Source organism: Egretta garzetta, unplaced genomic scaffold, assembly GCF_000687185.1.
Source record: "Egretta garzetta isolate BGI_Z169 unplaced genomic scaffold, ASM68718v1 scaffold321, whole genome shotgun sequence".
Classification (NCBI taxonomy): Eukaryota; Metazoa; Chordata; class Aves; order Pelecaniformes; family Ardeidae; genus Egretta; species Egretta garzetta.
Genome location: NW_009258756.1, coordinates 1,198,737 through 1,211,752, shown reverse-complemented (window position 1 = coordinate 1,211,752; position 13,016 = coordinate 1,198,737). Strand labels below are relative to the sequence as shown.

The following is a 13,016-nucleotide window of genomic DNA, read 5'->3' as shown; positions in this document are numbered from 1 at the left end:
GTTTTGAGTAGTTCTTACTCCATAAGTGGGAGTTTATGTTTAGGCTGTTACATCTTGCCTTAATCAGAATAAAATGTTGGCATATTTGAACAAATGCTCTGAAGATTCTTTTGAAATGAATGCTGAACCTTCGCGGAGCCCCAACACAGTGGGTTTCGGGTTCACTTACAGTAATCCTCCTCTTGCCACATGTAGAGCAGGTGAAGTGAAATGAGAATCGAGGGAGTAGGAAAGAAAGTGAAAGATGAAAATTATTGGTTTGCGTTTCCAATTATATTCTAATGTACGCAATTCTTAAGAGAACGGACATGTTCCCTGAAAACCTCTCTAAGGTTTCTGTCCCGAGGCTTCTTGAAAGTTGGTTTCCTCATCCAGGCTGTTCAAACGTTCTAGCGCTGTGCGTGATTTAAGAGCAGTAGCTGGGTGGTGGTTGTGTTTCAGGAAAAATTTCTTCATATTCCAGGAAAATTAATGCAGTGTTATATTTGGCAATGTGCTGTGCTCTTATGGTCCTGAAATGCAGATCTGACAGAAACTTGACCAAAGAAATAGGAATTTAAAAAAAAATGCAATAACAAAAAAATCAGGAAGCTTTTATCCTTGGACTTAAGGAAACAGGAGAAAGAATTGTGGATTCGCCACTATCAGTAGTACTTCAGCATAGTTGCCAAATACAAAATTGTTCAAATTTGATGCAGTACAGGTGATCTGAGCATCCAAAAACTCATGAGCCAATTACTGGATTTGTTAGTCCATACAATCCTGCGTAAAATGGTTTCAGGTAAGTCTCCTTGCATTTTGCACGGGACACTTCTTGTCAAAAATCTCCATGGATGAGTTTGATAGTTTCTGTCTTTGGGCTTGATGATGGCAGCTTTAAACAAGAACACTTCAAAAACTCAAGATTAAAGGTGAGGAATCTCCCATTTAGAGGATTTGTAGACGCGCAGTCGGGTATTTACATTATTGCTCCATCGTCCCATACAGAGCTTTGCTCTGAAGAAGCGCTCAACACCAATGCCAATGAGCGTTATTTACTCCTCTGTATTTATGGATGAACTAACATCTCTTACCTAAAGTTATCACACATCTGTACTAGATGTTAGCATAGCTCAGCTGCAGCCTGGTGATTTCTTCATGTGTTTGAGCCCAGAGGGTTGCCACCTTGGAACTGAATGTTATTGGGCTGCTCTGGTTTGAGTATACAATACGTTGAAATGCCGCCAAGGGGAGACAGCCTAGCAGAGATTGCTTTGCGGATACCTCCCTCCTCTCCCCGCACTGAGACAAAGCAGACAGAGCTGCAGAGGACCTGGAGAAGTTCTGCTCCAGTCACACCAAAAAACTAATTTGGCTGCATGTTTAACTGTGTGATCTGGAAGGCATGAGCTAGGAGAAGGTAATTCTGGTTCTCCTGGTGACTCATCAACCACAGCTCTGTACCTTGGCACCACTTGTTTTGTCTTCATGATTAAATGAAGAGATTGGAAAAGCCACTGATAGAAAAGGTATTAATAAAAGGAACTTAATGAAGAGAAGTCATCAGAAAAGAGGCAGAGCTCACAGAAATCATTAGCTGGTGGTTGATTTGATTTCCCATTCCCCACTGGAAAGGGAAGAGAAGGAAAGGACAAAGCAGGTCTTTGGGGTTGTTGCAACCAACATTGGGCACAGCTGTGAGCAGGGAATGAAGGGAAGAAACCTGGTGTGCTGAGTAAATAGTGAATAATAAATGTAAAGCTGAAATGGGTAAATAGCTTGGATGATGGGGCCACCAAAGAGCAGAGAGGCAGCAGAAAGGTTAACTAGGACGCAGGGGATGAGATAAATGTCTTCTGTATGCTTGTTTTAAAAAACAAAGCCACTCAGGAAGCAGTTGAAGGGTGACACACTGTGCTTAAGTTGGTACACAAGCTCTCAGTAGTGAATATGTGAAGTTTATGGAAAGTACAATCAATGGGAGAGAGAAGCGTGGGGGGGAAACCAGAGTAATTGCAACCACGAGGGAAACGTTGAAGAGAAAAAGTCATAGCAAGGTGTTATTGCACGAAACTATCTACAGTCCTCAGAGGGTTAATTTCAGAATGCTGCGGGGGAAGAGCTGCTGCAGTTCTGCATCGGAAGGGTGCTGCGGAGGGGAAGGGAGGATTGCGGTGTGCAGTGTGCTTTTACCTTCTTCCCCAAATACCTGCTGCTGAGAGGCAGAACTGGACCAGACGGGCCTTTCCCCCCACCTTGCTGTCGCAGCAGCACGCAAAAGGCCTGTACGGCCTGTGGCATCTTCGTCTAAATTGGGTTAGAAATTGCCCCTTTGGAGAGCCAGAGAAATGGAGGGATTTGGGACTGACACAACATGAGTGGCATTTAGTTCATGCTGCCTCCAAAATATGCGTCTGGCAGTTTTACAGGGAGAAGATGTGACTTCACCACTCATAGTGGCGGGGGGGGAAAATGTAAACTTTTACAGTGAGTTTTGTTCTTGAGCTCCTGGAGCACAGGGCAGCACAAGGAGCAGAGTGTGGGGTTTGGAACAGAGCTGCGTTTGCTGGTCGCTGAGACTGGATGCTCTTCCCCTGTGGATGCAGAGAGGCTTTCTTTTCAGAGGCAGAAGCCGCTTCTGGGGGACTTCTATGTCAGCAGGGCTTAGGGGCGCATTATTTCTGATAGGCGAGCAAAATGGTGAACTGAACGTGACTCCAGATTTCATACCATCAAATTGGACAGGAAAAGTCTGCGTGTCTCTTAGAGCTGTATTTTTTTTTTCCAAGCTGTTTGCAGATTTGGGAGACAACGCTGCCCCATGTTTTATTTCCGGAAGGTTCTTACAAAATAGGCGTTGGAAATAAGCTCTCTGAAAAGTGCGTGTTTGCTTCTGGGATAGGAACCTGCAGTGAGGTTTGAATTCCACAGCAGATGCTGGTACCGCTGATACCGTTAAATAAGTGGGACCTGGAGTGTAAGGATGAGAGAGGGTGGTTGCTTCCCAAGAATGCCTCTATTTCGTTCTTTGGCTGTAATTAATTACAATAATTTAATGAAATCCTGGTTTTTGTAATGGCTTTATCAGAATTCCTACAAAGTCCCAGTACAGAGCACCTTTTCTTATGAAATTAACCTCCGTCTTTTTCCTGTGTTTCCTGCAAGTAGGAAGCTCTGGTGCTTGCCAGTTTTCATCCCTCTGGTGATTTTGCAAAGTGTAATCATTGTAAAGTGCAATTGCTTAATATGTAGCTCGTTCACTAAAACCCCAAGGATAGAGGCAGTGAGTAATGCGAGTCATTACCAGAGCACTGGTATCTAAAAAGATGAAGAGTCACGCATCGAGTACCAATCCATTTAGGCTTGAATTAAGAATTTAAAAAATCACTAGTCAGATGTGATTGATGTTATCTCTGAGCAAATTAAGTAGTTACCCTGCAACGCTGTGCTGCTACCAATGTTTTTTGGTATTGAAGGGCTGATACTGGTTGCACGCTCCCTACTGCTCTCTTTGTCTATCAGATACCTGTAGACCAACAGCTTTCCCAGGTGCTGTCTGTGTCTCTCCTTTCCAGGCACTGCGTATTTCAGTGCCTGAAATTCAGGAACTTTGTCCAGAAAATATGAAGAAGGGGTTCTGGCTGGATCAGCAACGTTAGGGTTCAAACTCGTGTTTTTCAGTCACGCTTACTTCTATTCAGCCATCCAGGCTCCAACACTTTTTTGCTTTTCTTTGTACTAAATCATAGGAGTTGGAATAGATTTTGTCCCCATCTTATTCCAGCAAGGAACTTTTTGGTCCAAGGACATAGAATTTGACTGCACAATGTACTATAAATGACCAGAGCATTAACATTTCCAGCATCGTTCTGAGAGGGTAGTTTGCAGCTTAACAGGTGGTGTGAGCTATCAACTTATTTTTTACATGCTATGAGGTGCACGAGAGCCTAAACCAGCTCAGTGCTACAGCATGACATTGTACGTCGCAGTCTGAAGGGGCACCAAGGTTTAACACGGGTGAAATGCACACTGATAAATCAGGAGTTATGTTTTGCTTCCAAGGTTTCCTGTGGGAACAAAAATGATAGACTTCCTGAATTACAATGAAAAAAAAACCCCAAACAACAAAACAAGGCACGTACTGGATGGATGCATAGCTCCTTTGAAGTCAGCAGGACTTGGGCAGCATTGTACTACTTGGGGTTCTACCATTAGAGGTGTTATAGTGTCAGTGATATTGTTAGGAACGTGAGGTAATACACAATAAATGACTACATCAGTCTGTGACATTGCTCGTGGACCACATTTATATGGCATTCTGCTGTAGAGTCACCTTTAATTTGTGCATCAAAACCAGACCACAGCCTTCTGCTATGACTTGACTGGTCTTAAAATAGGGGTTATAACCCACAAGCTGTGTTCCCTAGCTAAAAGTATTCCAGGAAATGTAGCATCATACCACAGATCATCTTTAGATTATATTTACTGTAAATTAATCATAGAATCCTAGGTTGGAAGGGACCTCAAGGATCATCTAGTCCAAACTTTCTAGGTAACGTATGTATGGTAGGTAAAGTATGTATAATCTGTTTCTGCATACTAATTTTTTGTCTTTATATCAATTTCTCAAGTCTTTTGGATGCAACTTTTTTTATTCTGCCCTTTCTGTAACTATTGACAAGCCCCTGGAACACCAACAGTGCTGTTAGGGCTTTTCTCCTCCTTTTGCACAGTGTGTTGCTTTGCATTGTGCTTGCGATTGCCCACCATGCCCAGAGTCAGTACCACACATTGTTTTGTTGAGACTTGGGTGTGACCCTTGAACATAAGTAGACAAAATCCTTGGGGACATTACGTTATATGAGAAACTATGGGTTCTTTTCTTTTTTCCCCAGTTGGGTTGAGCTGGGAATCCTCAACAAGAACTGCGAGAAGCAAAACCTGAGGTTTGTCTCCTACATTCCTTAAGGTAGCTGCACGCAGCAGACTATTTTGGAGACACAAACAAGCTGTGCTTTTAAAGGCAGGCTTTAGGAAGCCCCCCAGAATCACCCAGTTATTACGAAGCTGGCTTGCAGGCGTAGTGCTGGGCTATGGGACATCTAGAGCTTGCACAACGTGCTTACAACTCTTGAGGCTGGAACAGATTTACTTCTGTGACTGGCACTGGTTCCATGCACTCATAGCCTTAGCCAAGGAAATGGGGAAGCAGCGGAACATATCCCCTCAAAGGGGCACTTCTGCGTTCCCAGCCAGGAGAACAATCTCCGTAAGACTGGAGAACTGTAGGAAGAGGTCTGCAGAAGGTAGATGCTAAGGCAACATGTGGAGGTTTTTTCACAGTATCTATCACATTGCTTTCAGGCCAATGCACATTTTCCACTATTAAAACTAATAAATCAGGAAAAAAATTATGTATGTAGCTAGAAGATTTGTTGTCCGTCAGTGATTGCAGTGGTTATTAACTGTCGACTCACTGTTCCTTCAGTCAACGCCAACAAGAAGATGTAGAGTCCTTTGTTTCTGTAAATTTGTACATACACAAGTTTGGGTTTTTTTTTTTTCTTTTGTGGAAAGTAATAGTTGACTGGTCCAACACAGAGATTTGTCTTGTGAAAATTAATTGTTGTATGTTGAAACATTGAGATTTTTTTTCTTAATTGAGCAATATTTTGTGATTGCCTACTACTAGTAGTATGGCACATGTCAAAAAAAAAAAAATAACCCAAATCAACAAAACACAGACAGTAAAAAAGCTACAAAAGAATTAAGCCCTTCCCTTTCAAAACTTTCTTTCCTGACGCTAACGTCTCTGCTCAGCGTTTCACTCCAGAAGACTTTTTGTGTTAAGGGTTACTAATGATGGGGAAGGATGTTGTTTCCTCAGTGTCTAACTTGGACCCATTCCTGTTGACGGTGGGTGGTTGATAAGGGGTGACTGCCCATCACCCCGAAATGGCGCTGCATTGTCCTGACTGGAGTGTCTACTTGTGCCGGAATCAATCTGAAGAATCTTAAACCGATTTGTATCTTTTCTAACTGGAAAAATTCTGCGTTGTTAAGCTGAAGGGAGGCTTTAATGACATTTAATAGATACAAATCTCCTATCAATAGAGCTTTCTTTGGTTTAAGAGTAACCTTTTATGTTTCATTTCGGTTGGTCTCTAGCAGCTCTAGATGGGTTTAGCACCGATTCATTGTTTTAATAATAGGTAGAAATCAAACTGGTGCAACCGCCCCGAAACCAGACAGTTTAACTGCAGTGAGGCAAACCCTCCTGCGTGAATATTGCTTGTTAGATTCATGTCTCTAACGATTTTGGTTGGCTAATTCCTTGCCAATATTAGCTTTATCAATATAAACCAGTCAGTGAGAGTCTTTTCATCAATAAGAGCATTTATTATCATCTTGCATAAACAGGAAGAGTTGCATGCACAGATTGGGTATGCTGGTTTAAACCCGCTTGCCGCAATTCAGCTTGGCTTAGTTACTTGGGCAGGTGCAAGCTGAACAAATACAACCAGTGTTAAATGCCTACAAAACAGTTCACATATGAACTGCACTGGAAAAACTAGTTTGAATTTCAAATCAGCCCAAAAAATCCTGAAGTTTCCATAACAGGGGTTTCGCTGGTACCAGTGAATAGACTTTAAAACACCGCAGGTTAGTGAGTGAAAAGGACTCTGTATAATCAGTGAGTTACACCCAATTGCTGGTGTAACCTGGCCTAGAGCTTGGTAAAGGATCTGATAACATTGACCCTCCAGAAAATAGCTTTATTTGCCCCCTTTCTATTTCAAAGTCCAGGGTGGCATACTGAGTTGTCTAAGGCAGAGCGCTATAAATTGGTAACTGGTCCTCCGACACCTCATCGCTGCCGACACGCTCACAGCAGGCGTGGAAGGGCTCAGGAAAAGGTTTTCTGTGGGCTGCGGGATGTACCTGGTGGCTTTCAGGGACTTGCCTGCTCCCCACCTCAACTGGCAGCTCTGACCTTGCCGGGGAGGATGAGGCCCCAGCAGGTGCCCTGCTTAGATCTGGCCTTTTTTAGCTGAAGGTCTGCTCCCTTTCTTTTTTGGTTCTTAGGAAGTGATTGAAATGCTTTTGTCAGTCCATCTGCACCTCGCTGCTCCCAGCTTGCTGCTGCTTGCTGGCTCGCCCTGCTTCAGGCCACCAAATATTTGGGTTCGTCAGGCCGGAGTTTCATGACCTTGTCCACACAGAGCAGGATGAGAGTCAGAAACCAGAGGCTCCAGCCGACGGCCGCCGCAATCCACCCATAATCATCCATGCCTGTGGGGCAGCACGTGGCCGCTTGCCTGCAGAAGTTCACGTCTGGCGGCAAAGAAATGAAGTGAGCTGGTGGGAGGTTAAGTACCTAACAGGTTTCCTTTGCTAGAAGGCAGAAGGGACAGGGACTTCACTGTCACCCCTGTGGCCTCTCAGTTTGCCTCGGCATCTTTGCCCTAAGCCTGGCTCTTAACCTGGGGGATGGCAATATTCAGTTTCAGCTGCATGTCTTCAGGACTTGGTCACCCCTGTCTGGGCAAACACCTGAGCTGCTCCTCTTGCCACTGTGCCCACCGTGACGGAAATCTTTTAAAAACCCACTTAGCATCTCCTCAGTCAGTTTTAGGAATGGAGTATGGTAGAAGTAGCTAGTTAAAATTGGAAATAAACCCAGGGTAGAGAAGCCTTCCTGTGAGAGAGTAAGTGGATCTCTAGCAGAGACACCTCCAGCAGGATCTCCGGTAACTTAGGTACCCAGAACCTCTGCCGGGAATAGCAGCAGTGGCTCCTCTCTGCTGGGCTGTTAACTTGTGTGTCACAACTGCAAAACACACCACCATTGGGGAACCCCTGGTTTATGTGTTTAAAATGAGAGAATTTTTAACAACTCCATGTATTTTTTCTTGCACCTTTTGCATCTTTGTTTGTTTAAATCGGTCCAATTTCCTAAAGTCAGTTAAGGAATATGTCATTAGTAGTTTCATTTATGCTGTTATTTAAGGGCACCTGCCATACTTTTTCCATCGCAAGGGCACAGTGAAGATACCCAGCTCTGTGTCTGCATCCTGGGTGGTAACATGGAAATATCAAAGGGAGCCTGGAGGACCATGGTCTCTTGCCCACTTGGGCTGGAATAGAAGCTGAGCGTGAAACTCCAGCACCCAGGTGAGCTGAGGCAGCCAAAACCACCTTACAGCTACATGCTTTGCGTGTTGACATGCATGAAGCTTGTCAGCTGTGAAAAGTGCATCCCTCCTGACCTTGGTGAGGGCAGCCAGCCGCTTGCACCGTTCCAGGGAAAAGGCAAGCTCAGGTGCTGCTCAGTTGCTCTCATTCACATGTTTTCAGGCAGGACCATGTTCCTGTGTATTGGCCATCAGTGCAGGCAGTAGAGTTGTCCTGCACAGCAGAGAGCAGCTCTTCCCACAACAAGGAGGGCATGTTTTGTAAGCGCCTGGAGAAGGAGGAGGGATGCCTGCCCCAATACCTTCATCCTGCTTTGAAGTAGCGTACAAGGGTACGTGTACATGTGAAGTTGGTACAGGTACTATATTTTGGGAAGTGCAGGCCTGTGGGGATGTTTGACGTTTGGGATGGAGGATGACTCTGGGAGGACTGATGGGATCTCAGGTTCCCTGGGGCTGGCAGTTTGGGGAAGACCTGGTGGGGTGGGGAAAAGAGGTGCTCCCAGGAGTCTGCATTGAGCCTACAGGCAGTCAGTCTGGCAGGGAGCTTTAGGACACACAAATTGAATTAGCTATGAATTAGTCTGTTCAAAGCTATGAGTCCCTCTGAACGTACCTAAGATACACTGGGCATGCCAATGGAGGAGTCTTAGAAATGCATCCTAGAGTTTCACCCGTAACAGAAGCCTTGACAACAGATAAATCCTTTTCCAGGACAGCCTCTCAGTCACCTGTGTAGTCTCATCACCTCGCTTTATCATGGTAGTAATGATTTATGAAGACTTACTAAGGCATGGTGCTTCGTACTCAGTCGTGAGCATGGAGCTTGTTGAAACATTGGAGATGTCTTCAGCTGCTGCCAGAAGGAAAGCACAGGAGAAAAGGCAAGTTGGATTAGAAAAGCAACACTGGGCATCAGGCATGAAAATCTGAAAGCCATTGGTCTTGCAGAGGTCTGTGGGATGGAAAAAACTTGGAGAAAATAAGTCCCTGCTCCTAAATGCTGCTGCATCAGGGTACGCTTTCACAGCCCAGCACTGTCAACACAGGCTTAGGGAGACTTGCTGTAGCACCAGCCGTACGGAGCAGCTGGATCACCATGCCTCTACCCGTGTATGACCCTGGTGCATTTACTCACAGCTCAAATTAGCCACCATCCTTTCCCAAGCTACAGGTGTAGAATGAGCAGGGACTGAAATGAGAGAAAGCATCCAGTGGCATGGGGACATCCATGGCCAGCAAGCTGTACATCTACCTCCTCTTGCCCTTAGAAAAAATCACAGTAACTCTGGGGTGCAGAGGAGTCTGGCAGAGCCAAGGGCTGAGCCCATCGATGCAGATCCTCAGCAGATCCACCACAGCCTCAGCAGGACGCTTCGGCTTTGCTGCGGTTTAGGCGCAGCTGAGTCTGTTCTGGCTGGGCTCCGGTTCAGGCCAGTGTGAGCTCATTAACCAGCTCTGGTTGGAAAATACAACCTACAGAAATAAGTAAGGGAGGAAGGGGCCAGGGGCCTCAATGAAGGAGGTTTTGACTCTTTATCCTGCTTCCTAGCCATCGTCTTGGCACACCTGCACTCTGGCTCAGTGCTGCGGCTGGTCTCCAGCCCTCCAAATCTCTATGTGGTGCTACACGCCAAAGGCTTCTTAGACCTCCTAATACTGGCCTTGCCCCTCATTTTCAGTGTGCACCTCGCAGCACTGCAGGATCAGGTGCAAGGACAGCTGCAGGACAGCCGTGCAGGCAAGGCACGGGCTGCTGGGATCCCTGTGCATCAACACCAGCCCGTCCCCCGCTGCAGAAAGGAGGGAGTCAAATCTCCTCCTATGCCACTATGAGCAGTATAGTTTGAGCTCAGCCAGGCGAAGTATCCCATGCTGCTATGGTCCCCTGCAGAGGTACGTGAAGAACACAGCCTGGGAAGATGACAGGAGTTAAGGACTCCTGCTGCATGCAGATGGAAGGGCTCCAGCGTGCTGTTGGCCCGCAGACCGAGAGGAGGCTATGAGAGAGCTATTTCCAGTCAAACCACCACTCTGAGCTGATAATTTGGAGCGTGATAGAAATTCAGCTCCAGCTTGATTTCAATGAAGACTTCAAAATAATGGCTCAGCTTTAGTTTCAGCTTAGGAAAACAAACCAGAATAAGATCTTTGACCAAACCTTTGCTTTGAGTTTGGTATTTGCCAAGTAACAGCAACCAAACTGAGGTTGTCCTGTGGGAGATGTCCCCCTTGGGGTCACCTGCTGTTGTCCAGCTTTACATTTAGAGCTGACTGACCATCAGCAAGACCAGAGCTTTCCTCACGGCCGCTGCCATGCTGGGAGCCGTCCCCATGCAGCCTGCTGCAGTCTGAGTACCCCCCATTCCTCGTTCTGACTCTGCTAGGACTTGCTGAATGACCTTGGCCAAGCCCGTAATTTGTTTTCTGGGTTAATAAGTACCTCACGGGAGCACTGGGAAGAATCATTAAAAACAGTGTATGACCTGTGGAAGAAAGTGCTGCAGAAGGCCGAGCCTCGGTTCATGTTTATAGACTTCGCAGCCAGAAGGACAGGCTGTCAAAGCTAACCCATCTTTAAACATCTGGCTGGGCGCAGTTGGTGCTGAGATACAAATGCAGGCAGTAGCCTGATGGGAAAGGAACAGCTCACAGGTCTTGTTTACATTTTGTTTAAAGGGGGCACCAAAGGCAAATTTCCTGCAAAAACCACCTACTAAGAGCTAAACCAGAGTACAGTGAGCCCCTTGGGTGGTATTTCAAATGGTCCCTTGCCTCAGCAACCACGCGAAGGCCAAGTAACTGTGGTCCCCTGTCTCCTTGCCATTCAGCAGAGCAACCTGCAGCTCAGCCCCATTTACAGTGGATCTGTAAATAGCTGGCAAAAGCACGTCTCCTCAGGAAGATGCTGTGATCAATCACGTCAAGTAATTCTCATTAGCATTAATCAATTCCAGTTCTTTACACTTTTTAGATGAGGCAAGGGAACCTACCTTGTTTTGAAAGAACAAATTACTGTCAGTGGGCAATATATTTAAATATTGAGAGGGGTGGGGGGATAGGCAGGGTATAGAAACTGGAGCATAAGAGAAGAGAAATACCTGCTGAGCAGGAATACTGGAGCGCAGTGGTGAAGAAGAGCACAGCGACGGCTGCCCAGGGCCCTCCAGAGAAAGGCATCGTGCTGGGGGTCCAGCTCCCACCCCAGCAGCCGCACAGATCAGGTCGCTGTCGCCGGCAGCTCTGGTTCAGCAAATCCCCGACAAGCTCGGAGAGCTGGAGTGCAGGGCAGAGGGTGGAGCAAAGGAGCTTCCTGCTGCCAGGACACCCTGAACTTTCCTGCCACAGCAGGGTGAGGGAAGAGAAGGGCTCTGACCAAAACAGCTCCAGCAGGAGGTGGATACCAGCACCGGGGCAGGTGGAGGGCCCCTGAAGGTCGAGCCTGAAGGTTTCTCCCCAGGACCTGCTGCAGCCGGAGAGTGGAAAGGCTTCTGGAGCCAGCCCTTCGCCACGGGGTCCTGGGCAGCTTCTGTCTTCTGAGTCTCCTTTTGGTCCTGCAAACATATCTAATAGGGTTGGAAAGGAGTGGAGGATCAGGGTAGAGAGTTTCTCTCCCTGTTTGGCTTTGGTTTTGCGTGTTTGCTGGCTTGACCCCACCCTGCAAAACTTCCCAGCAGTGATGATTTTTTGGAAGGGCTGTCTGGAAGCTTTCAAAAAAAACCAAACCAAAAAACCAGTCTTTGGTCACGCTGATGCAGTAGCCATTGGGTTAGCACAGGCTATGGGCATGTTTCCACTGAGAAAAGGGGTGGAACCAGTTGCCTCTGTAGGCTGCTGACAGCTCTTACAGAGTAACAGCGGCCTTTCCTTAAGGACCTGCGTTGGGTTACGGGTTGGGACGCGTTCAAGCTCGGGGCCCCTCTGCACAGGAGAAACTGCTGCCGCTCTCGCCCCATGAGCACAGCCGTCTTGCTGCCTCTGTCACCCACGTGCAACATGGTGCTGACAGAGCATTTTCTTTTCTCCTCTTGTAGTTACGCCACCTCCTCCGTGACACAGGCAAAGCCAAGAGCTGCTCCCTCGCACCAGCACAGCTCTATCTGCAGACCAGGAGGGTCGCTGGCAAAATTGTATTGGCTGGAGGGCAAGATTTTTTCTACAGTCCTGGCTGGAAAAGCCATGTTGTTGAAGTGCTTGTGGTGGTGTCCTGGTCTGATGAGCACCGCACGTCACTGCTGTTCCCAGGCTGTTGGCTTTGCTTGTTCCTATCTTTGACCCACCACGATGTCCTTGCTAGATAAGACTTCAGGCATTAAATCTGGCAGGAAGGCACTGGGAGAGGTGGGCTCAGCAGGGAACAGGTTGCTGGTGCTCTTCAGCGTTGGTCACTCAAGGCTTTGTGTGCTCATGTGAGAACCAAGCTGTCTGGGGCCTGTTCGGGATGTGCAGCCATCCCATGGGAGGCCAGGAGGAAGATGCCTGGGGCAGCAATCCTAGTAGGATGGGTAGTATCTAAAATTTTCTCTTTTTTTTTTTTCTCTCTACACTGCTGAAACCTGCAGGGACGGCAGTGAGCTACATACAGCGGGGTGCTGCTGTGCAAAACTATGAAATTTGTTTGGTTTCCTGGTGTTCAGAAAAAACTTGAGAGGAAAACCCAGGTAGGCTTAGCCCTGCCCCACATTTCTGTAGGGCGAACAAACCCACTTGTCCTCCCCACTGGCCAACCCCTGCCACCAAAAATGCTCTGCTCCCCTCCAGCTATGAGTATTTCTACGATGCAGCCGGAGGCTTCCCCCAGAGACAGGGCCCACCAAGCCGCAGGGGAAGGGCGGGCCGCCG

The 13,016-nt window shown here is 47.0% G+C and overlaps 1 protein-coding gene across 1 annotated transcript; it reads right to left on the bottom strand.

The window, feature by feature from the left end:
* Nucleotides 1-7,144: 7,144 nt before the first annotated feature.
* On the bottom strand, nt 7,145-11,354 carry TMEM213 (transmembrane protein 213). The gene is made up of 3 exons (XM_009649259.1): nt 11,276-11,354; nt 8,962-9,030; nt 7,145-7,314 (listed from the first exon to the last, which is right to left on the bottom strand). Exons 1-3 carry the CDS (start codon nt 11,352-11,354, stop codon nt 7,145-7,147), a joined length of 318 nt encoding a protein of 105 aa, XP_009647554.1.
* Nucleotides 11,355-13,016: the final 1,662 nt, after the last annotated feature.